The sequence below is a fragment of the Neopelma chrysocephalum genome, unplaced genomic scaffold (genome assembly GCF_003984885.1).
Source record: "Neopelma chrysocephalum unplaced genomic scaffold, ASM398488v2 Primary Assembly neopelma1_117, whole genome shotgun sequence".
In the NCBI taxonomy this organism is placed as follows: domain Eukaryota; kingdom Metazoa; phylum Chordata; class Aves; order Passeriformes; family Pipridae; genus Neopelma; species Neopelma chrysocephalum.
Window position 1 is genome coordinate 4380 of NW_020897779.1, and position 25644 is coordinate 30023.

The window sequence follows — 25644 nt, forward strand, 5'->3', positions numbered from 1 at the left end:
TAAAGGCTGCCTGCTGTGCTGAGCAGGCAGACATCTCTTTGTCTCACCATCCTAGTGTGTCTTGTGTGTCCTTCTTTTCCCCTCGGACCAAGACCTCACGACAGGTACCCCCTGCGACAACTGCCCAAGAAGTTAGGCAAAGGCCAGCAACAGCTTTATGTCCTGTCCCCTTTCTTGTGGGAGCAATCCCTGGATGCATTCCAATTTTGAGTTAGAATCCCAATTTCAGAAATAGACTACAGCAAATTCTGACAGTAATTCAGTTTTGACATGGAAAGCACCTAGTGCCTGCGTTGGTGGTGCAGATGACAGGGTGGCCAGTGGAGGTAAAGGCCAGGAACAGCTTTCTCTCCTGGCACCTTTTGTGTGGGACCAATCTCTGAATGTATTTAGTTTTGGACCCTGGATCAAATTGTACAGCTGGCTCTCCTGAAATGCATGGCAACACATTTATTTTGGCAAGACAAGCAGGTATCCCCAGTGCTGGAGGTGGAAGTGATAGGCTGTCAAGAGGAGGTAAAGGCCAGCAATAGCTTTCTGTCATGGTAACTTTTGTGGGACAGCCATCCCCGGACATATTCAAATTTTGGATCTGGAATCCAATTTTTTGCAAGTGGCTCATAAAAGTAGATGACAGTGCCTTTCCTTGGTACAGGCAAGCACCTAGTTCCAGTGTTAGTGGTGCAAATGACAGCATGCCCAGAAGAGGTAATAGTCACAAACACAGGGGCTAAGTGCTTGCCAAAATAAAGGTACTGCCATTCTTTTCTGAAGCTCAGCTCTGAAAGTTGGATCTGGGCTTTTAAACTGATTACATGCAGTGTTTGCTCAAGCACAAAAGGAGGCACCACAGAAAGCTGCTGCTGGCCTTTATCTCCTCTGGGCACTCTGTCATCTGAACCACGAAACACGGAGGCTGACTGCTTTCCTTTCCAAAATACTTCCATAATTTTCAGGAGCCCACCTCACAAATTTGGATAACACCTCCAAAACTGAATACATCTGGAAATTCACATACTTTCACAAACACATAGATCTTGTACCTAAACTAAAAATATTCAGCAAAAGTCTTGGTCATGATAGGTGCCAGCTGAGAAAGCTCTTGCTAGCTCTCCATTTGTCTCATACTCTTGGAATTACAATACATACCCTGGAGCTTTGCACTTTCCTTCTCAGCTGCATGTAGCATCACATTGTCTCACAGAGCTCAACTTCAAAACTTAAAACTTCTATCAACTTCTCCCACAAAAAATGTCCTATTACAAAAAAGACAGTGCTGGGCATCACCTTCCCCCTACAGCCTTTAAACTGCACAACACAACACTGGTGCCATGCTTCTTTCTTTTCTGTTCTATGCACCCTCACATTTTTGCTCTCTTGCAAAGCCCAGCACTGTAATTTTAGCAGGGCCACAAAATGTGTTAGGAGAGAAAAGTTACTGGGTTTCACATTCACAGTGACATTCACAGCAATTGCACCATACACAGTGAGGCAATCAACTTTCCTTTCCATGTCCTATCACAGTCTTTCACACTCCTAGAGATCCTGTACCTAAACTGAAAATATCCAGCAAAAAAAGTCACAACAGATGTCACCTGAGAAAGCTCTTCCTAGCTCAACCTTTGGCTCGTACCCCTTGAATTACACCGCACACCCTGGAGCTATGAGCTTTCCCTTTCAGCTCCCTGTGCCATCATATTCTTTCAGTCTTGCACAGCCCTGCTTCCAAACTTAAAACAGCCAGCAACTGCTTACATACAGATGATCTTAGAACAAAAATTCAGCACTGGCCCTCACCTTCCCTTTGCAGCCTGTAAACTGCACCACACACAGGTCTTCGCTCTTTCCTTTTAGATGTATGTACCCTCAGATTCTTTCACTCTCACAAAATCTATATCCAAAACTAAAAAAACTTCAGTGGCTGCTCCCACAGAAAAGGTCCTAGAAGAAAGAGCCAGTGCTAGACTACACCTTTTTTTGCGGCCTATAAACTGCGTCACTGTCAACACTGAGACTTTTCGCTTTCCTTTCTTTTACTCTCACAGAGTCAGGATCCAAAACCGAAGCCTTCCACAAAATGCTCTCCCACTGAAAGTGCCTGGACAAACAGATGTTGGTTTTTACTTTCCCACTGTCACCATTCAGAACTCTACCATATGGTGCTGTGTACTTGCTAAACACTTAAATGGACCTCGACACTATCCAAGAAATGGAATGTGCAGATCCGAAGTTGAAATTTTCTAGACACTACTGGCAAACAAAGTGTGCCAGAACAAAAAGAAATACATTCACTTTGGAAGGCAAGCGGCTATCCCCAGTGTCTGTGGTGCAGATAATAGGCCACTGAGGGGAGCTAAAGGCTAGCAACAGCTTTCTTTCATAGCACTTTTTGTGAGGGAGCAATCCACTTTCAGGAGCCCATCACCAAAATTTGGATATTGCCTCCAGTATTGAATATGTCCACTAGGGATTGCTCTAACACAAAAGTTCTCAGGAAAGAAAGCTATTGCTGGTTTTTACCTCCCCGGAGCAGCAGCAGCACCACCATTGGGGCTGGATGCTTTCCTTAACAAATAAAGGCACTGTCGTTGTCTTTCTGGATCCCACCTCCAATATTTGGATACCAGTTCCAAAACTGGATATGCCCAGAGATCTCTGTCAGACAAAACTTTCCAGGACAGAAAGCTCTTACTGCCCTATACGTCCCTAGGAAACCCTGTCATCTGCACTACCAACACCGGGTTTAGCTCTTTTCTTCCTCGGGAAAGATAATGTTATCCTTTTCTTTTTTTTCAGGTGGCTGATTCCAAATTTCAGTGGTGGGCTCCTGAAGGAAAGTGACAGGGCATTAATATAGGAATGAAAAGCACCTCATTCCAGTGTTCCAGGTGCAGGTGACAGGCTGACCATGAGAGGTAAATGCCAGCTAGAGCTTTCTCTCCTGGCACCTTAAGCATTCAAGCAATCCCTGGACCTACCCAGTTTCTGTTCTTGGCTCCTCTATGGAGGAGAACATGAAATGCAACAGGAGAAGCCACGTGTCAGGGACTGAATGAATGCTGAGTTTGTCAGAGAAACCCACCCAATGAGTCACAAGGGTTAGAAAGGCTTTATGTGCCTTTATAAATCTTGATTGCTTTATTTAAATTGATGATGACAATGATAAGATAAAAATGTAAAAAGATAAAAATGCAAAGTGGCAAAAAGGCAAAAGGCTTTTATCAGAATCATTTGCTACACAAACTACTAATATAGTGCACTACTAATATTCAATCAATAATGTCACAGATTGCTTAATAAGTATCAAAGAAAGATTGATGTTACTCACCCATACCACAGACTGTGGACAAATTTTCACTCAGCCTTGAGAAGTATCCCTGAGGAGTGTCCCCACCCCAGGAAAGGATCTTCATGTACCTAAGGGATGTATGCTGGAAATCCCCGCTGGTAAAAAAGTGGGACAGGTCTTTTATAGTATGAAGGGGTTGACTGTGAGTCCTACAACTTTTAGATTCTGTGTTGTCCTGCCTGCTCAGCATTTGAATTAGATGTTACCAGCTCTTTGATTTCTTCTGCTCAAAGCTTCTGTTTCTCACTTTCCTACTACGTCCCTGGTGATGCCCACGTCAGTTGGGAAGAACACCCTCGAGATGGGTCTAATTTAAGAGAGTTGGGTCAAGCTACTCTCAGCATTCTTCAACACTAAAAACAGTGTTACTTTTCTTAATCCATCACCAATAATTTGTAAATAAGACAAAGAATGGGTTCATCAGAGCTTACTCATCCCTCCTGAACTGAACAGTACTGGTGCCCTTCCCTCTCATAACACAGTTGCTCATTCCTCAGTTGCTCACCACTGCCAGTCCTGTGCTCCCAGGAACAGGGGAGCTACATAGCTTCATCTCTGCCCATTACAGAGACAGCTAGACCTCCTCTGGAGTTGTCTCTGTGCAACTCTGCATCCTGCATTCCCCACTGCTTTCTGCTCTCCCTGTTTGCGGACTGGTTTGTAGGTCTGCTTCATATGTCAGTTTTTATACATATGTATACCTTTGCCATCTTATGGCACATGGAATCTCACTAGAGAGGCAGAAAATCAGGTAGATGCAGCAAAAACACTCTCTTGTCTTTGAAGAAGTCATGAAGGTCAGAATGGACTCTACATTTAAGTGAGAAAAGGTCTCCAGAAGCAAAGAAACATGAAATTATCCACTTAAATGTTCCTGCTTCAGTGGACTACTTGGGGGGGGGGGGGGAGAAAAAAGAGGAGAGCTCAAGGTCTGGATAAGAGGTATGCATCACACTCCTTCACTGTCCCACCAACACTGTGGCTCTGTGCTTGCTCTAACACATAACCCTCACCCTCACCCTCATCAGAGCCCAGGTCCAAACCCCCACCATTAGGGATCCCATACAGAAGAGGCAAGGAATGAAAGCCCTTGGAGTCCCCCACCTTCCCTTGGCAACCCCTTCACAGCCACACCAACACTGGGGCTCTGCCCTTGGTCTACCACCCAGTCCTCCCCCAGCCCCTCAGGCCTCTTGGAGCATACCTGGAGCCTGTCTGGCATGTCCTGCAAAGGCTGCCCAGAGACTTTGCTCATTGCCCTTGCAAGGCCTGGCAACAATGACTGAACCCCCCAGTTACAGCTGGAAGGAGGCCTGCTGGAGGCTCTGGGCCAGAGCTGACAATGGTGGTTATCACAGCTGCATGTGCCAGGAGTGTGGGGTTGGAAACAAGGCAGTCCTGCCTCCTGCTCTGGACTCTGCATCAAAGGCTTTTGCTTGGAAGGAGCCGTGAAAGGGCAAGTGCCATATACTGGGCCTGGCTGAAATGGGCACCTCTTCCAGGGGTCCCTGGTCCGCAGCAACATGCACTGCTACACTGCTCCTTTTCTTTTCCTGATGTTTCATATGTTTGGCCTTAGTTTCTGGAGTAAACGTTCCATATTAAGGAGAAGAGGAATGACTTGCTCCCATGGACCACAGACTAAAAATAAGAAAAAAAAAAAAAGCTTGCGAAGTCTCATTACTTTAGGCCGTTTGTGTTACCTTGGCATATCCAATCTCCTCCCAAGGCGATGGAAGTGGTTCACCCTGCCGTTTGGTTGTCCTTGTCTTGCGATGCATCTCCACCTGTGAGACATTTCTTGGCCCCACTGTTTCTTGTAGCTGTCATGTCCTTGTGGCTGCTGCTGTGGTCAGCTTGTGTGCACGAGGGACAAGCTGACTTACTGTGCACACAAAAGAGGACGAGAGGCTGTCCAGGCTGATGGGTACAAATCTTTCCCATTGCCCTCAGATGTCAGCCCGTGCCACTCACCACCGCCCAGGGACTTGCCTTGCATGTTCAACTTGTGGACTCTGCTCCAAAAGCCTCAGGGCTGCCCCCATCTCCTGACAACCTGCCATGTGACTCCTGTCAGCCAAGGTCACAGGGTTTGGCCACACCTGTGCCACTCACAGCCGTCTTCATCTGTCAGCAGGAAGGAAAGAGGAGAGAGCAGGAAGAAGGGTAGAAAAGGAGGAAGCGAGAGGGATAGAGAGAGAGGCGAGGAGGCTGCATTCAGCATTTGGACGGAGTGGCTGACAGTCACCGTGGGAGAGGCTTGCAATGTCCTCAGCAACTTCCACGAGCTCTTTGCCCAGTGGCCTGGCCGTCCTGACGACTTTCCCAGATGTGCTCTTCATTCCTGAAATCGTGAGTGCTGACTTTTCTCTGGGGGAGGGCAGTTGCTGCTTGTGGGGCACCCAGCACATGTCGTGCTGCAGGTGTCTGACGGATGAGACTTGACCCATAGCATGTTGGGCTCAGGACCCACACCAGCCCCTGACATCTGACTAACCCCCCGGAGAAAGTTACAGGGCCTGAGGCAGGGTTCTGAAGCTCTCCTTTAGACTGCAAGGGGATTTTTCTGGTGCATCTGAAAGCCTTTTGTAATTTCCTGCCTAAAAAAAGTTGAGGTTGCTGGTGTGTTTAAACTAGGTTGACAAATTGAGCCAATTATTTAATTAGAAGATGATTTTAGCAGATAATACAGACAAAGGATAAACTGCTTGCTTAAAGCAGGGAATAAAGGATAGTTGAGGCAATTGTTTGCAGCAGCAAAAGAGCCTGGTCCACTGAAGGTGTCCTGCTCGGCTGCAACATTCCTGAGCTGGAGGTGCAGAGTGCTGGGCCTGGGTGTGTGGGTGGGCCAAGGGTGAGCAAACACCTTGCAACTTCTTTCCATATTGTAATTTCATTGAGCAGGAGATTATAATCTTAATGGATTTGGCACAAGTGATTAAAAGCAGTCGCTGTGACCACTGACTAAAAGATAGAAATCTTCAAGGATAACCTTTTTCCTATGTCCTCTGCCCCACTCATGAAACTTGCTCTTCTCACGAGACTTTGAGAGGGTTTTTCCAAAGCCTGAGCGCTCTCATCCAGCACTGAAGGCTTTGGCTGAGCACTGTAGGACAGCATTCAGATGATTTAATGCTAAAAACTTCAGTTTTCCTATCTGGGACCAAATTCTTTCCTGTCACAAAACTGGGTCCACACTCCTGGGATTTACAGCATTTACTTCATTCTCCCAGTTATAGCAATCCAGCAAAGAGGATGTAGAGAAAGGCTTTGCTTCAGCTCCTCCAGTTATGCTCTGGAGACTTGGTCTCTGTGCCTGGGCTCTGAGATCAAGGTCCAGGTTTCCTGTAGCTATATGAGAGAGGGTTTTAAATCCCTGTGGAGATTTTGGCTGGGCAGACACTTGCCAGCCAGCCCTGCCACTGAGTTGTGTTAGTCCTGGCACTGGGCTTGATGTTGGTCTCAGCATGCTTATTCCCCTTGAACTGTTTGTTCGTAATCCCTGACTCCAGGGGATCTGGCAAGGCAGCTTGCTTAAATAAGCACCCTATCCTTTGATTTGGGTAAGATCTGGAAATGTGCATCCTGAAGGCTCAGGAACCACCCAGGAAGGAGGAATGCTGCATAACTGGATTTCTCCATCTCCAAGATGTGTATGACTCTATGCTATGCAGCTGTATGAGCTCTGCTGTGTACAAAGGAGGTGGCTGCCTTGAATCACAAAAGGATAAAGAGTTTCTCATTCCTTAGTGAATCTGAGGTTGCCTACAATGGGTTTATATGGTAATTATGAAACAAAACAAAAGAAAAATAAAAAAATTGACATTTCAAATGCTAAGACAGTTGTGAAATTTCCAGAAGATCCTGCCTGCAGCTTAGATGATTGTCACATCTGCATGTGCTGATTAAGAACTACCATTTTTATTCTGTGAGGCTCAGTTTACTTCTTGTAATCTATTTTATTTGAAGAATTTTCAGCATAAATGGATAGCCGGACCTATGTGGAAAAGCTGAAACAAGCTGAAAACAGATATGTTTTCTTTGTAAAAGGCTTTTCGAAAGACAAGTTTTTTCTTAGACTGCTGTCCCCAACCTGCTGTGGGTTATTATTGAAAGCCTCTCAATCCTCCCCTCATTTTTACAAGTCTGCCGAAGAGCAGCACCATAAAACCAACGTCAATAATCAAACCATGTCAAACATACTTCCCTGAGTGAGTAACCACATCCCGCACAAAGGAGAGATGGTGAGTGGTAGGAAGTGATAAGTGATACTTCTTCCCCGAACTTCCTATCTCACCCAATTTGTGTTTGATTTTAATGGAAGAAATATAAGGTTTTCCCCAAGATCTTTAGCTACAGTAGACTCATTATGTCACCACATGAGTTATTAAAGGGACTGTATTAGTGTTCAAGTGTCAGTCTTTGGTTGTTACAAGAAGCACCAAACCATTAGCACTTTGGAAGACCTATTTTCACTCAGCTGTTTGCAAGGTCTCAATCATATAATTGATTTAATGTATCAATTTGCATAATAGAACCAATGAACTTTCCTACAAATGTGGAGTGACACAAATGATGTGACATTTTCTGAGGATAATAAATCAGAAAGTTTCTTTCCACTTGCAAAATGTCTCCAAGGAAATAGAAATGCCACAGTTAGTATGAGTTGGCATTTGGATGCTGACAAAGGCTGGCCTGGGACACACTGCCAATCAGAATGATCTTGGAGTCAGCAAGGCTCTCCTACCTCTGAAGATTTGCCTGCAAATCCAAGGCAGCTGGTGATGAGGGAGAGGTCCCCACAGCAGCACAGTGTGGGTTCAGTTGAGGAGCTCCTCATCACAGACTAAACTTTGCAGAGGTTAAAGGAACAACTGGCCTGATTTGTAGCACAGAAAAGCTACTGAGAGCATTTTAGTGCAAAGGCACCACTTGCAGTCCAGACATTCCACAACATTGAACATCACGCTCCCATCCTCTTGTGTAGGAGTCTGCTGGTGGAGAAAAGATGGAGCCTAGACCCTGCTGTCTTTGTGTTCCCCACCCCACCAGAAAACCCATGGCAAACTCCCAAGGCTGGCTTAGAAGACTGGGGCCCCATCTGCTCCCACACCAGCAGCTGGTACCTTGCACAGCTCTGGTGTAGCAAACAAAGGATGACCCAAACTGCTGGAGCAGCAATACAAGCTCTCCTTTCCAGAAGCAGCCGTGAGCCTCAAGCTTATTTCCCCTTTCTCAGAGCTTAAAACTGGCCATATTACCTCTCTTAAACATGTTCTTTCTTCTTTCAGGGTGACATTTACCTGTGGCCTTTGTAAGGACCATGTTTCTGTGCTGTTTGCGCAGATGAACTGGGCTTGACACTGCTCCTGTCAGGGATCTGACACACTGGGTGTGAAGCAAACATGCCTTTCTGAAATCAGCCTCCCTGTTCATCAAAACCAGCCTTCAGAAGTGTCTGAACCAGCCCTCTGAGCACACTGATGTAGGGAGGGTGTGAATGGCAGTGACACCAGGAGGCAGGGCTACAGAGAGGATTTTTTTGGGGTCAAGATCAGTGGCAGATGCTCCCAGATAAATACCCAGTTTCAAGTGGAGGCTAGGAAGAACTATTGCCATGTGCAGTGCTAGTGTCAGAGGCATGCATGGCACTCTCTGCTCTGGATCAGTCACTTTATCCCATGCTCACCCTATCTCCCACTTTCACTTGCAGATCTTTGGAGGCCTTGTCTGGATCCTGGTGGCGTCCTCAAAGGTCCCGATACCCATGCTGCAAGGCTGGGTGATGTTTGTCTCTGTGTTCTGCTTCGTCATGTCCATTACCCTCATGTGCCTCTACTTCTGTGGGGCCCACGGGGGCAGCAGCTCCTGGGTCACCTTGGTAAGTGGATGTAACAAACCTCTGGGCCTCTCCCTCCCTGGAAGACAACTGTCTCCTGCAAAGGAGAGTGCTGCTACTGCACTCCAAATTGCAGGCTGGGGCTTGCTTGCACGGGTTCCCTTTTTTTCCCCTTTGCAATGTGATCCCTCCTTGGAAATGACCATGTGACCCTTGCTTTTTAGGATGCCATCTGCCAGGGGATAGCATCTCTGTTCTACCTCAGTGCCGCTGTGTTGGAAGCCTACGCGACTTATGTTACCGCCCAGTTGTTGAGAGGAGACATCTATAGGGAGAACATTGCTGCTGTGGTGAGTGCCTGGCAAGCAAGGGAAGGAAGGTCAGGAGGTGACTGTGGAGTGGCCCAACCATTCAGGGAGGGGGGAGAGAAACGAGTCACAGGCCTACTATGCACTAATGTCTCCAAACATGTAAGAGACACCATGAGGTGTTTGCTCAGTGCTGAAACTCCTACCATGCAACAGGGAGTCAACTGGCTGATGTGTTTTTCTGTCACAGGTATTTGCATACGTAGCTACCCTGGTTTACGTGATCCACAAGGTGTTCTCGCTCCTGCGATGGAAATCATCCTGAGAGCCTCCCCTTGGAAGTGTGTCCTGTGGCCATCTCAAGAACAATGACTGCAGTTTCCAGGCTGGCTTTGGGTTTTGTTTTTTTTAATATAAATACTATAAACAAGTGGCTTTTTATGTGGGATCTTGGCAAAGAAGACAAGGAGCCTGCCAGAGAAAGGTATATCCTGGCACAATCTGTTTCGCTTCAGTCTCTTCTGGGCTGGGTACAGTCTGATGCTGATAAATGGGGACTAAAATAAAAAAAAAATCCAGCTTTAAAAAACATAGTATAGTTGGATTCAAAGTGCTAAAATCTCCCTGAACTGTACCTTTATGCCTTCAGTGTTTTTATTGCAATTGGGGAAACTGGACAACCAGCACTTAAGGATCATGAATATGAAACCGTGTCATTTTCATTGCTGCCTGTCCATTTAAGTCGGTCTTTCCCTAAACCTGATGTACCAAATTAATATTTTCATGCAGTTCCTGAAAATGCCTTCTCTGACCTGTGATGAGAAATGGGGACAATATTTAACTTGCCTCGGGAGCAATATGAATTGTTGCAGCCCCTGAAGGGTACTGCTGAATTTTGAGGAATTGGGTAATATTGAATAATTGAAATAATGCCAGGAATTACCACTCTGTTTGATCCCCCTACAAAATACAACTTTGAAAGGTGTGCAGTAGACTGTAGGAGAATTGTATGGATGATTAGAATGACATCTTGAATAAGCAATCAATTCTCGTCTTTGGTGAATGGCTACTCTTTCTTACAGTAGCACTGTGTTGCTAATAAAGATGGGTTTGCTGTGATTTTGAAAATAGATGAGTCATTTCTGCTGTTTTTCCCTTTGCTGCACACAGGGACACAGCCCTGTACAGCCTCAGGAGCACTGCCCTGTACCAGGGCAATGCCTAACGAGGAGGCAGAAACCTGGGCACGAATGAGAGGGTTTTTCTGTCAAGGGGAGCCTGAGGGGCCCAGGTTAACTCAGGTTAATCTCAGTGAGTGTTAACTTGAGTGTGCTGGTTTTGGCTGGGATATTTTTCTTCACAGGGGCTAGTACAGGGCTGTTTTGCATTTGTGCTGGAAACAGTGTTCAGGGATGTTTTCGTTATTGCTGAGCAGTGTCACAGTGTTTAGGCCTTTTATGCTTCTCACCCTACCCCACCAGCGAGGAGGAGGCTGGGGGTGCACAAGGAGTTGGGAGGGGACACAGCTGGGACAGCTGACCCGAACTGACCAAAGGATATTCCATGCCATATGGCATCATGCCCCATATACAAAGCTGGGGGAAGATGGAGGAAGATGGGACATTTGGAGTTGTGGCATTTGTCTTCTCAAATAACGTGTGATGGAGCCCTGCTTTCCTGGAGATGGCCTGCCCATGGGAAGTGAATGAATTCCTTGTTTGGCTTTGCTTGTGTGCAGGGCTTTTGCTTTACTTGCTAAACCATCGGTATCTTAATCCATGAGTTTTCTAACTTTTACCCTGACGATTCTCTCCCCAATCCCATCCCATCCCATCCCATCCCACTGTGGGGAATGAGTGAGTGGCTGTCTGGAGCTTAGTTGCTGGCTGGTGTTAAACTATGACAATTAATTAATTTAAATGGGGTTTAGACTCAGGAAGGGATCTTTTCACATGTTAGAGGTGCCTCATAAGCAATGTACCAAATTATTCCTTCCAGCTTGTGGGGCTAAAAATGTTTCCATTTTGAGTCTGAAGTTCCGGGATAATAACAAGGACGGGAGAACAAAAGGGAAATAAAAGTTGACTTGGAGGCACCTCTGTTGCTTCAGATCTGGGGGAACTTTTGACCTGTGACCACAGGTTTGGGTTGAAGTTTTTAATTGCAATGTAAGGAAAACATTTAATTGTGTTTTTTTTTTTATTGCTGAAAACCTGCCTGACTTGTTTTGCCTGTGTTACTGTGACAACAGCAAACTCATTGCAACAGAGGTGGAAAAAGAAATCCCTTTTCAGAGCAGGGAGGGAACTTGCAGCCACTTTGGACAATGGCACATGGTTCTGAAGTTAAACATCTGCCCTTTGAAACTGGTTTCAACATCACATCATCATGGGGTGTGTGAGAGGGTGTTGATGGCCAGGTTTGCCCTGCTTCTATTAATGCCCCTGAATTTAACATTGAAACACAAGGGTGTTTTCTGCTTGGGTCTGTTTACAAAGGCAGTCATTTGCAGTCATACTCTGGGATCATGTATCTCTGTCTTCCTCTCTTGCTCTGCCAGCACCTCTGCAACAAGCAGTGTTGCCTGTCCCTTCATATCCATGTCCCTTGTGGCCATCACATTTACAGCCTATGTCTTGGCAGGGCTCCCATTTCTCCTCCTCATTCTTTCTGCCTTTGCTTCTCCCTTCCCTGCCACACACCAGTTCACCACAGTCTGCACTAGCTCCCCTGCTCCACGGTTTCTTTCTGTCCCCACCCAGTTTGCTGAGATACCTCCCCCACAGCATTATCCTAACCTTGCTGAAAACCAGCACTGGAAAAAAACAGCCGTGTGCTGCTGGCATGGGCGTGTTCATCAGCTCAGTGCTGCTCTGGAGAGGGCTGTGACAAGGTTGTGGACATGGCATTGGGAAGGAAGCTCTGTGACCCCAGTGTGACCTGGGTCATGTTTTTTCCTGGGGAGGGCTGGGCAGGTAGAAGGGCCAAAACCAGGAAAGGTCGAGAATGAACAACAAAGTGGTGTTGAAACTTTGAAACCCTCCCGGTGTGACTCTAACTTCAATCCCATGCAGCTCAGTAGCTTGCAGGATGAATGAGTGTCCCTGTTTGGCACAGGGCTGCTGTGCCCCAGTGCAGAACAGTGACACAGTGAGGTGTGGGTTTGTTGCATCAGGCTGCTGAGTTGCACCTCATTTGCAGCAATATGCACGTTCCCTGCATGGTGGGAAGAAGAGAAAAAAGAAAAATGAAATAAAAGAGGTCTCTGCTGCCCATCATGCCCAGCTTTCCTATTGTCTCAATACAGCCATGAAGACTGCCATGCCCTGGAACCTGGGCAGCCCAAGGTGGCTGTCTGGAAAATGGCACACTTCAGTGATTCTGGAAGGGAAAAATGCTGCCCAGAGCTCAGAGAATCTCCCAGGACCTACAGACCACCTACCACATGAGCACCACATCCCTTCACCACATCCCTTCACCCTGAGGACAGCATTGGCCTGAGAATTTGCTGTCACTCCACTGGAAACATTGGGCGTGATGAACACTGCAGGCTAACAAGCCTTTTCCCTTGGAGCTGCTTCCATGGGGTCGATTCCAAATTGGCCTGGCTCCCCAGGATGTGAGGTGGCTGGCTCTGTGGAGTGCTATTTGCACACCTGGCCCTTGCAGTTTGCTGACCACAGGCACTTGCAGTTCTTGCCTACAGAGCTGCTCCCAGCCTGGCTCAATATATGGGGCTGCTCTATCCCATGCTCTGCATTTGCTTAGGCATTTCCAGATCTCTCCAGACTGGTATCTCATCTTCAACATTCTCATCCTCCCCATGCCTGGGATTCCACTGCAGATGTCGATAGATGGAGCAGCCCATTTAAAAAGCCACAAATCTACCTTTTTTTTTTCCCCAGAGCATTTACAAGTCCCATTCCCACTGTTAAAACAGTGGGTCTATTGTGTCCCCACAGCCAACACCAGGTTTCAACCGGTAGCGTAACTGGAGTTTCCCTCTGCTCTTCTCCAGCTTCCTCAGCATGCCAAGGAGGCCTGCAGGCATCCAGAGAACATGTTAGTTAAAACAATCTACCTACCTGAAGGCAGGCAAAACCTTAGTTCCTGTTAAAAACAAATTACAGACCTATTCATTAACTATGCCCAGACTGTAATCTTGGTTGCTCTTGCTTAATTAAGTGGCTTGACCGAGATGTTAACTGCTCCCCAAATATTTGTATATTGGATACCTGCCCTCCAGCGATGCAATGAGTTAGAAGAACCTCCATCTTCTCCTGAACTGCAGAAGAATTTGATTTTTCTGAAAGCAAAGAAACTTAAAAGAAACTTATGGCCAGCTCCATGGAAAATGCAGGAGTTTCTTATTTTACAGTCTGTGAGCAATGAGCAGCCTGTACGCTGGGTAAAGCATCTATACAAGCATCTATATTAATGTGAACGAACTTGTGAAAACAGTAAACCCACAAAAGATTACTTCTTTGTAGGGAACTAAGCTCTAACTGGGTCTGTGGCAGTGTGATTCATTGCCAGCTCAGCCTGCCTCTCCCTCTCTTGACTCAGTTATAGTTCATTCTGCACCTCTGGTCTCTATACTGAGACCACGGCCCTCCTGCTCCCTGGTCTCCCTTATGCCAACAGAATCAAGCAATGAAACCCCATTTGCTTTGAGGGATGGAAATGCCTTATTTCCGATTCAGGGAAGTGCTCAAACATGAATTATTGTCCTGTGTGTCTGAGAAGAAACCCAAATGTCCTCCAGAGAGCAGAGACAAGGCAGAGGATTCCTGAAGACCCTGGTGGGATCAGATGCAAGTGTAGCTAGTGTGCAGACTTTGGGGAAAGAGGAAGACTTGTGGTTACTACATAGCCATAAGTTCTGTAAAGGTCAATGGCATTCATCCTACCACTTCCTTATCTTACAGCACATATCTACTAGCCCACAAAGTGGACCTGAAAGTCTTGTGTGGATTCTTTTGGAGGCACCAGCTACAGATCAGTCAGACATTTCTAAGTGCTTTGGCTGATGGAGAAAAGATCCACTGGGAACAATGTTTCCCCTGCATTAGCAGTGAGAACAGAAATTCCTGAGTGACCAAGAGGCGTTCAAGGGAGATGTCTGTTTGCCAACCTCTGCACTCAAAAGACACGCTGGGACCCTTGTGCCAAGTGACAGCCCATGTGCCTCACAAGCTGGGAAAATGTGGTGTGAGATCTCAGTTTGGGTTGCACAAGGAAGTGTTCAGGCCCAGGTTGGCTGGGGAGAGCTGGACTTTACAACTTGCTCTGCACTGGGGACCTGTCCCTACAGCTTGTCTTTCCTGTGTGATCCCAAGATCACACAAGAGCCTGCCGAATGCTGCCACCTCATCCCATTATGCATAGCTGGAGACACTGACATCAACTTACATCCCCAATTTTTGTGCAGCAGTGGCCTTGCAGGATCTCCTGTAGCACCTTCATCATCCTTAGGCCAGAATACTGGGGCCTTTTCCGTACGCATTGGGTGAGGAAATGTAAGAACAGCATGCAAGGAAGCAGAAGGACATCTCCAAACATGGATGCAATCACCTGCTACTGAGACACACCTGATTTCTGATCCTGAGAAGAGAGAAAATGCTGGCATGATCCATCTGCTCACTGCAGGAAGCAAATGACAAAGAGCTGATCGAGTCAGTCACTTTAGGCTCACTACTCAAACTGAGGTTGTTTGGGGTCAGCAGCTGAGCCAACTCCCTTCAGCTGTTTCTGCAAGGACACAGGCAAACTGAAGGTCATCTAAATACAGCAAAGGTTCGATTTCTTTAGTCCAGTTTTTTAATCTTTGATTTTGCTCAGCAATAAGATGGAAGGTAAATGTGAGCATGCATTCTGGAACAGTAGTTTGATAGGCTGCTTACAAGAAAGTTTTCAAACTGAACACTTGGCAATTCTACTGGAATTGTATTTAGATTGAGCTGGCAAACAGGAATAAAGCCTTCAGCCAACTACTCAGCAGACACAGCCATAGAATTAGAATTTTCCTTACGAGAGTGAAATAAAACTCATTTAAATTCACCCTGCCTGTTTGTATATACACAATTGCTGTCTTTAGAAACCTGCACTGAAATGAACATAAAATATTGCTCCTAAATGTCTTTAACATCAGAACTTCAAATGTAAATTCCCAGGTTGGTCTTGAAGGATTCTAAAGGTATTTTCTCCTGTACTAACAAAAGAAGCAGCATCTTTTGGCATACAAAGAAATGCCATGACAAGCACTCACAGATTGGGAGGCACAGAATTTAACTCCTAGCTTGTTTTATAGCTTGGATTCCTCTAATACTTTGTGAGAAGACATTGTTTGGGCTTAGTTCCACTGTTTCTTTTGCCATCCCCAAGACAAAAACATGGAGCTGCCAGGTAGAGCATTGTGTCCTGTCATGTGGATGCAGAGTCTGTTTATCTTCTGGTGTGACTTGGGTGATGGATCCCCTCCAACCAGTGAGCTAATCTAACCTCTAGTAAATACCTGTGTGTGCTGCAGTTGGAGGTCCTTTACCTGAGGCTGGTGCGTATCACGGACTTGCTCCTTCTCCTTTAATCCTCTGACAGCTGTAGCACTTTCTGAGTTCTGGGTAGGATCCCAGACTTTTCTGTGCTCAGTACCAAACTGGCAGAAAATGAAGCACATGTTGCAGAGGAGAATACCATAAGAAAGGCCAGACTGCACATTTTGGACTGGACTTTCAAAGCCAGTCAAAATACCACAATATTCCACAGGAGACTGTGGGGTGGTGGTTGTGCTCAGTTATTTGGGCTGTGCTTCATTTGGGGAACTCCCCCACTTGCATGAATAGTGTTTGCGCAACTCCAGCTGCTGCCCACCATCATCACCTTGTTCCCCTTCCCCACCACCAGAAGGCATGCAGCTTTTATTTTCTGATTTCCCAGCTCTCCCACCATAATGAGTGAGCCCAGGGAGTGAGATAAGAGGGTGCACACATTAATTCCCACAACTGCTGCTTGCTTCAGGATTTTGGGGAAAAAAAAAAGACCCCAACAAACCCACACTAAACCCACTCTGATGATTCTTTATTGCTTTCACAATCTCGTACTTTCAATAGTTTCGCAAGAGCTTGTGGAAGAATCATGGGAGCTCTTGACTAAAAATCACCTTCTGGAATCAAGTACATACATGCTTGAAGACAAAGACATGTTCACTGACTGTTTTCATCTGAACATCCCCAGTCAAACACTGGTCAGAAGAACCGTAGGAAAGCAAACAGTGTTACTGAATGGTAGAATGGCAGCAGAAATATGAATGGCATGAGAGAGCTACTGCTGCCCTCCTCTGAAACGTAAGCCTAGACAACGTGTCTGTTTGAGCTGGGCTTTCCCAGTTGCACTTCTGAGCTGAAGAGACAGAGGGACTGAAGCTTTTAACATGCTGTCCTTCTGACATTTGCCCAGGGAGATTTCTTCATTCCCTGAGCTTCTTTGACCTCGCTCCACTCCAGCTTTGTGTCGGGAACCTCATCTTCAGGCTCAGGATCCTCGCGGACAGTCCCCTCAGGCAGAGCCACGACGATGGGCAGAGGGCCCTGCTCCTCACGGAACTCCACTACATAGAGACCCTTCTGGTTTGCCAACTGCTGGTGAGTCTCCTGGGATTAGGAGAGAGAAAACACAACCAAAACAATGATGCACAGTGTTGGTTTACTTCAGGTCAAACTCTGCATGGCATATTAGGCATGGGGAAAAAAAATCATTTACTACTAAACAGTTTAAACACTGTGTAAATTAAATGACTTGTCAGGCTCACCTACATGGGCAAAAATTCAGATAGCTAGACTACAGATATACTAAGTAGCACTACACTGTCATTCTAGAGGAACTTGCTTCTGGGAAGGATCTGTCCAGAAAAGACACATCCTGCTAATAAGCTGCATGTTGGCACGTTAGTAATGTGCAGGAACATTTTTATGTCTTTATATGGATATAAATTTTGCTTTGACAACAGCATAGTGCTTATTACTGCCCTGACAGGTAATATGAGCTAATATAATGATATGAATTTAACACAACTACACCTCTTCCTCGCATACAAGGTGTTTGTTAACACTCAGATTTTACAGAATAAATGTGTACAGGTAACGGGAAATATCTCCTATTCAGGGCAGTCAAGAAAAGATGTCAAGTGCATATCTCTCAAAGCAGTAATCTGTACAGTAGGCCCTTCTTCTATTCTTCTATTCACTCTGTGGAAGACTTCTCAGAGACAATGCATTGAAAACACAGGCCAGACTTCCTCAAGTCTGATTAACGTCATAACCTCATAACCTCTCATAATCCAAGCTATAAGATCTGTAACTATCTCCTTAGGCAAAGAGGATCATAACCCACCCACCTTCTGAGGCTAAACTGATCAAGTTGGCTAGGACAGGGTGACAGATTTGACAACTAGAGCTATGCAGGGCTATGCTTAGAATGTAAGCAGCTAAATTTTGGCAGCTACCAAAACTATGAACAAATGAGATAACCAGGAATTTCCAAAAGATTGACTCATTCTAAGTGTTCAAAGGAAGTCAGATGAAATGCTGCATGTTGGATCTTTTCCATCAACTACAGGCAGCTGGCTCAGACAGAGACATCTCCATTATGAGCACTTAGAGCTGGAGGAAATGACACCAGCTCCCTGACTTATTTCAGAGATCTTAATTATCCCAGCAATAGAAGCTGTGACATTCACTCCTTGGGCAATGAAAACTTAGAATACAGACAAATGGGCAGCAGCAACCAAAGCTGGTCCACAACTTCCTCTGCCCATGATTTATCAACCATCACAAAAAAAATACAACAAATGAAAGCCCAGAAATTCAGACGTCTCCTGCAGGCACTTGGCTGTGGAACAGACAGTTACATATATCTATTTCTGACTGGAAAATTTCATAAAACTGCTGAGGAATTATCTCCTTGCTGATTTTGTTCACTCTTTGGAAAATTACTTAATTTAAAGCCTAGAATATAAACTGTTTGACCACAAACTATTACAACATCAATCCCCTTCTGTTCCCCGATAGACAGAATGGATAGAACCACTGAGAGTGCACCTACCTGTTGGGTCAAGCCTTTAAAGAAAGCTCTGGTAATGTTAATCAAGTTTTTGGATCCAGTAACCTTGGCATACATGTCTTTAATGCCAATTAGTTTGCACATGGTGATAATAGCTCGGTGGCAACGAAGACCATACCCTGGGGGAAAAAAATGTAAATTAGCATTATGTGATTATTTGTAAGCATACAACTCACTAAGAAGGAAGACAAGAGCACTAAAACTTTAGCTTTGTTATTTTTGTTACCTTGCACATTAAAACACATTATATGTTAAAAATGGCAAAACCATTCTGGGAAGATCATTCTTCCCAGCCTTTGCAGACATGCCAACACAAAGATCGGGGGGGGTTTATACTAAATACACCTTGCTTAACATATTGCAAAACCAAATTAAAATGTCACCACCTATAAACATAAAACCAGTAAAAATGCAACCTGAAGAATTATTTAATGACACAAGTTTGGATAGAATTCCTTAGAAGTACCACTGGCATCTTTAGAACAATCTTCCACAAACATACCCCCCACTCTGCGAACATGCACCAAACAAAAGGCAATTTCTTTCTCCTACTCAGCAGAAAAATAACACTCTAATACTTTCCAAAACTACCACTACCAAAACTAGCAGAGAAGCAAGGCAACAAGTTTACATAAAAGAGTATTAAAAAGAAGCCACTACGAGGGGAGAGGATCTAAATGCAACTGGACCCTGATGAAGACTGTCTCTTCTAAAAAGCAACACCTACAGAAACTCCAACATCACCACTTCCTTTGCAATTTCTGGTGAGCAACTGCTGCACTCCTAACGATGGTAAATCCTGGTTCATATACATGATGGAGGGATTTAAACTGCTGTCCTTTGGGCTTCCTTCCAGAAGGACCCTGCAGTAGAAGGCATGTCAGTATCTCACACTCCCAGGGAGACTGCTGCTGGATGAGAGGCCTACAGTGCCTTCCTAAAGCCTGAGATTGTGCTCAAGATCTCCATCAGACACAGAGCTGGCAGGGAAACTGGGGAAGTAAGGAGGGCAATAAGGCTGTAGTAGAAAAGTCTGGTCTCAAAACAGAGCTGCTGGGAAAGAGGGTGAGCACCCGCTGACACTGGTGCCTCTTGCTGCTCACACGCCTTTTGGTAGCCAAATAAAACCGACCACATTTTTATTTTATTTGGCTCTTGGTGTGCAAAGCTTTTAGCAGTGAAAATGGGACTGAACCTGCCTGCAAACTGAGGAAGGCATCACTGCACCCACTTACACCAAATTTACACTTTGCAGTTGATCTCCAAAATGTGAACCTTTTACTTGCCTCCTGACTCAGAAACAGCAATTCACTAACTTCACAGTCTATGCCAAATATAACAGCCATTAGCCAGCAACCACGAAAATAGTGATGCTTTTCCTTTTCAGCTGAAAAAACCTAGCAGAATACTATGTACTATCAAGAGAGTAAGACTGCACTCTGCACACTACTGTGCAGAGGCATCACTTCCCTTTTCCTGGCCCAGCAACTGGCATGAATTACACTTTTTTATTATATTAGTGGCACAAAGTGAAGGAGAGACAAATATATTTCAAAATCCACAAACACAACAGATGTTTGCACATCATCTGCATCCATCTCCATTACAGAGATGGAGATTATATAAACTCCAATGCATAGTTGTAGTACACTGGCATTAACTGCAAATGGTTTCCTTACACTTGCCAGATTTTAATGGATGAGTTATTTTTTCGAGGAGTCTGATTTTGCTCTCTTGCTCCCCAGAGCCATTGTTTCACGTGGCCTAGCACTAGTAATCCTTAAAAATTGATTTGTGATAGGTCTAATGTATCTTACTTAAAACGTGAAAACCTCTGCAGGATGGTCTTGCTGCTGAGTAAAGGAGGCAAAAAAAAATCTATTCCAGTGTTGCATGTTTTATTGTGTCACTATATCCATTTTTCTTTGAACCTATAATCAGAAAAGAAATTATAACCATCCAAAGCCATTTGTTCTGCCATTTGAGACAATACTGTTTCCTGTGCTACAAAACAAAGTCAAGTTTTAGACACAATTACATGTGAATTACTTCTGAAAGGCTGTGAGAGTTTCATTTTCAGTGACTGAAAGCATTTAATTTCTGGCATTTTTATTGCTGCTTTTCTCCCATCTTATCTCAATTAAGTTTCTGCAGATTATTAATACATGAAACTCAGAAGCCAGCAGACTAATCCATTAGTCTCTGGATGAAATTTATTCCAAACACAAAAGCAAAGGATTCCAGCTGTGGAGAGAAAATTGGGCTCAGCCGTGTTTAACCTGCAGGCTGCTGTACTGAGGTTTAATTCAAGGAGCCCAATATAAGAGAACAAGTTAGTTCAGATGTAACACATTTGCTCACACTGAAAAAGATACAAAGGTAAGCAAAAGAAGTATTTAAAATGCATCCTTCCTATAATCTAAGAGAGCCTGTTAAAGGCAATCTACAACAGACTTTCTGGGTAATAACTAGGGATAGTTTGGAAAACAGAGCATCCACTTTAAATCCACACTAAGGAACTACTCTGAGTGAAGCTCACATTCACATGTTCACATTATGTTACTTTTTAATTTGGATTTTTACTTGTCTAATCCTACCTATATGATGGGGAGTTTCTCCACTTCACAGGGATTAGGAATAAATTCAAGAAAGGAACATTTGACCATAGCAGCGACTTTACCTTTTCTACTAAAACATTAGGCTTTGCTGTGACCATTTGTTGAGATAGCATCGGGGGAGCCTGTGGATGAGGCCTTCTTGCTTCAGATACAGGAAGCATCACACTTGCAAGCTCTCACTGCAATGGGGGATTTCAACCACAGGGACACTTGCTGAGTAAGCAGCACAGCTGGTCTGCAAGCAACCCAGGGGACCTGATACAGAGCACAACTTCCTGGTCCAGGTATTGGACAAACCAACCAGAGGTGAGGTGTTACTGGATCCGGTGCTCACCAATGTGGATGAGCTGATTAGAGGGATTCAGACTGGGGACAGCCTGGGCTGTAGTGACCATGCCTTGGTGGAGTGAGACACCTCAGTGAGTGTGGGCCTGGTGCAGAGCAAGGTCAGGACCCTGAATTTTGGAAGAGCGACCTTCCAGATGATTGAGTTGGTGAATGAGATCCCCTAGGAAACTGTCCTTAGGGACAAAGGAGCTGACCAGAGCTGGCAACAATTTCAGGACACTTTTCTTAGAGTGCGAGAGCTCTCCATCCCAGTGTGTACCAAATCAGGCAAGGCAGGTTGGAAAATGGCACAGGTGAGCAAGGTTTTGCTTCTCAAACTGAGGAGTAAGAAAGAAACACATGGGCAGTGGAAGTAGGGACAAGTGACCTGGGGAGAGTGACAGGCATTAGGAAAGCCAAGGCACAGATGGAAAAAGACTTGGCAAGGGATGTGAAGAATAACAAGAAGGAATTCTGTAAGTACAAAGGTCAGATGAGAAAGGCCAAGGGAAGTGTTATCTCCTCCAGAAGAGAGAACTGAAGACAATGGATATGGGGAAGACAGAGGTACTCAATGAGTTCTTTGCCTCAGTCTTCACTTCCATGAGGGCACCAATGGTACTGCCAGGACCAAGCTGGAGAGTATCAGAAGTGACTGTAGAGCTCTGGGGGTGATGGTTGGAGCATGGGGACCCAGGAAGTGTTCTCCTCAACTCTGCTGAGAAAGGGAAAGGGTATAAGGAGGAGGGCAATGATAATGCAGATCAACAGTAGTCATGGAGGTGGTGCCGGCAACAGGGTTCTGTTTTCTATGACAACTGGACCTTGCTGAGGATCAGTGTGTGCTTGGGAGAGATGGGATCTACCTTGCTAAGCAGGACAAAGGTATCTTTGCCAGTAGGGTGGCTGATCTATAAGGACAGCTTTAAACTAGGGATAGAGTTATCAGCAGCCCTCTGAGGGTGGGACAGAGAGCGCTGATAAACAAAGGGTTTGGAGTGATGTGAGCAAAAGGGAAAGCAAAAATCATCAGAAGGGCTTTGAGTAGGGTCACTGCCAGCATTTGTATGTAAGCAAGGAAGTGTCTGCAAGGTAGTGTTATGGAAAAGTGCTTTCTGGGAAATCAGCAAGGTAAGGGCCTCTGTTCACTAATGCATGCAGCACTGAGAATAAACATGAGGAACTGAGATATCTGTGTGCAGCTGTGCATCTAATGGTCTAGTTGAAATCAAAGAGTTGTGGCAGATGGCTAACAGGAATGGAGTGCTACAGTGGAGGGATACAGGCTCTTTGGAAAGGAGAGACTGTGAATACAAAGAGGTGGAGTTGCCCTTTCTCTGAGAAAGCAGCTGGAATATGTGGAGATCTGCTCTACTCTGGGGATGGATGATCCCAAGTGAGAGCTTATGGGTAAGTTTATGGTTAAAAAGCAGACCAATATGGGCGACACTGTAGGGCATGTCAGATTGCTAGAGGACACCTGATCAGGAAGAACAAGTGGATGAGGCCTTCTACAGACGTAAGGGCATCGTGTTCACAGGCCCTGATTTTCACGGGGCCTTCAACGACCCCAACAGATTCTGGTGAAACAATACAGAAAGGAATATGCAATACAGGAAATACCTGGCATGCACTGATGACAACTTCCTCCTTCCTACAACTGTAGGACAGTCAGCCTCACTTAGATGCATCTCCATAAATTATCTCAGTAGTGGGGCAGTGTAATCTTGGCAAGTTTGCTGTTGATACAACACTGGGAGGAGTGGAGATACACCAGGTCTCGTGCTGCCACCCAGAGGAATCTTGACAGGCTGGAGAAATGGGCTGACAGGAACTTCATGACATTCAGCAAGAGCAAGTGCAAAGCCCTGCACCTGGGAAGGAACCACATGCCCCAACACATCCTGGGGGCTGAACAGCTGGAAAGCAGCATGGCAGAAAAGGGCTCGGGGGCTCCTGGTGGCCACCAAGTTGACCATGAGCCAGCCACGTGTCCTTGCAGCAAAAAAGGCCAATGGTATCCTGGGCTGTGTTAGGACTGTTGCCAGTGAGCTGGGGAAGGTGATCCTTCCCCTCTACTCAGCACAAGTGAGACACACCTGCAGCACTGTGTCCAGTTCTGGGCTCCCCATTACAAGAGAGATGTTGACATATTGGATAGAGTCCAGCAAAGTGGTAGGAAGATGATTAAGGGACTAAAGTATTTCTCATACTAGGAAAGGCTGAGAGTATTACAGTGGACTGAAAGTATTTTTAATTGCAACTACTTCCAATGGATTAGCAGCTGTAAGGGTATGTCAAAGTGGAGTGACAGGAACATCCAGGGACACAAACATGACTGACAAATGGTAAGGCAGTGATGAGAACCAAACCTGGTCAGCCACACTAACTGGTGAGAGCGTGTTAAGAGTGTCAGAATGTTTATTCTAGTGAGGTTATCTGACTGCAGACCTTGTCAATTAGGGAATTGGGGGAAAAAGGGGAAAGCAGAAACAAAATATACAGAGATACAGATCTGAAAAAAACAAAGAGACAGTGACAAGAAACACACACCACTGCTAACTGATGAGCTATCAAGAAACTACAGATGCCACTTCCAGGAAGATCAACCTGGACTTCGCAACCACCAAGACTGTAAACCCAGGGAGACATGGACTGGGAAAGATGTGAGAATTGACAGCACCATACAAACCCACCAGTGGCTGCAGCAGGGCCACGAGTCACAGCCCATCTGCCTGCAGGGGGCTGTTGGAGAGGGCGGCTGAGGATCTGTATCTTCTCCAATCCTGGTGAGCGTGAGGTGTGCCTGTGTTTTCATAAGCTAGACCAGCCCTCTAGTCCAGGGTATCCGGTGGGCAGGGGGTCTGTGCTCGTATACCCGGGGGGACTTGTGAGTGTGGAGTGCATGAGGGACAACTGTCTGTGTGCATGTGTTGGCTGGTGAGCATGAAGCTCAGCCAGCTGGTGTAACAATCAGATGGTCTTTCTGCTGGTATGGTGCATGACTCAGGGTAGATAGTTTCCCTCTAGTTTCCACACTGGGAATTCTTGATTTTAGGACGAATAAAGCAGTAATGGTCTTGAGGAAGTAGCAGGCTGTATGCTGTCCTGGTTCCAGGAAATCTGAGGCAATTAAAGGGGGACATCTGCCCACATTATCCCAGTGTGGACTTAGGAGGGACAGGCACACAGATGCAGCCTTGCACTCTGGTTCACATTTGAAGCACTCCCACCGCTGCATACTAAATTACCTCTGAATCTTGTCTTGGAAACAACAGTTAAAAAAAAATCATCACTGAAAAATAATCAAATGAGCCTATCAGTTCTCCAAAGCATGCATAGGGCATATGGTGGGAAGCAAAACCTGCTGGGTTCTTCCAGAAGGCCTTTGCATTCAACACCTATGGTAATTAGATTAGATTAGACTTTTCCACATCTAGGAACTACACTTAGGAACTGTGAAAGAAAACCACAAATAGAGCTCCCACCAGTGTAAGAGGAGCAAACCCTGATTTACAATAGCAAAGCCATGTCATCAACAGTAGCTATTTCTAATGAAAAACAACTGATCAATTTAAATATTTAAAACATGGTAGACTAGACACTGAACAAGTTTAACTTCATCAAGTAAATACTAGTCAGTAATTAATAAAACTTCAAAATTTCCAGGCAGTTTTAATTACCTTTGTTTTGCTTCTTCATGTGGATTTTGGTGGTTTTAAATTTCACCGTAATGTCATGGTAAACTGGAGGGGGAGAAAAAAAAGGCATTACAGCTAAATTCTTCCTTCTAGAAAAGTTTTAACTAGTACCTTTCTTCTTCCAAACTGTGAATGGCAAGTTGGTTTTATTCTCCTCTGGCTTCTTTAAAGAGAAGGGTTAATCTAGGTAAATTTCTGGAACAGATTATGAATGTTGTCATATCTGTGAATACTATGTTATGACTGTGTACAAAACCACTTGAAAAATAGGTCTGTATGCCTCCAATGAAGCTCATTTAGTTTTAAAGTGAGCTCACATGATACAATTTGAACTTCCTCATACTCAGATTTTTTAATAATTCAGCTTTTAACCCCACAGATCTCA

At 45.2% G+C, this 25644-nt stretch overlaps 2 protein-coding genes across 3 annotated transcripts in view; one reads left to right on the forward strand and one right to left on the reverse strand.

Annotated features, from left to right (window-relative positions):
* The first annotated feature begins 4884 nt into the window (after nucleotides 1-4884).
* Nucleotides 4885-10624, forward strand: MAL (mal, T cell differentiation protein). Its single transcript, XM_027696994.1, has 4 exons — nucleotides 4885-5701; nucleotides 9063-9230; nucleotides 9413-9538; nucleotides 9747-10624. The coding sequence occupies exons 1-4, from the start codon at nucleotides 5615-5617 to the stop codon at nucleotides 9819-9821; spliced, it is 456 nt and encodes a 151-aa protein (XP_027552795.1). The 5' UTR covers nucleotides 4885-5614; the 3' UTR covers nucleotides 9822-10624.
* A 5932-nt stretch (nucleotides 10625-16556) lies between these two features.
* MRPS5 (mitochondrial ribosomal protein S5) overlaps nucleotides 16557-25644 on the reverse strand; it is a 43344-nt gene continuing 34256 nt past the window's right edge. For both annotated transcript variants that reach the window (XM_027697003.1, XM_027697002.1), the window contains exons 9-11: nucleotides 25242-25304; nucleotides 18596-18732; nucleotides 16557-17145 (exon numbers count right to left, since the gene is read on the reverse strand). In XM_027697003.1, coding sequence (XP_027552804.1) covers nucleotides 16921-17145; nucleotides 18596-18732; nucleotides 25242-25304 — 425 coding nt within the window. In that variant the 3' untranslated portion in view covers nucleotides 16557-16920. The remainder of the gene's footprint in view (nucleotides 17146-18595; nucleotides 18733-25241; nucleotides 25305-25644) is intronic.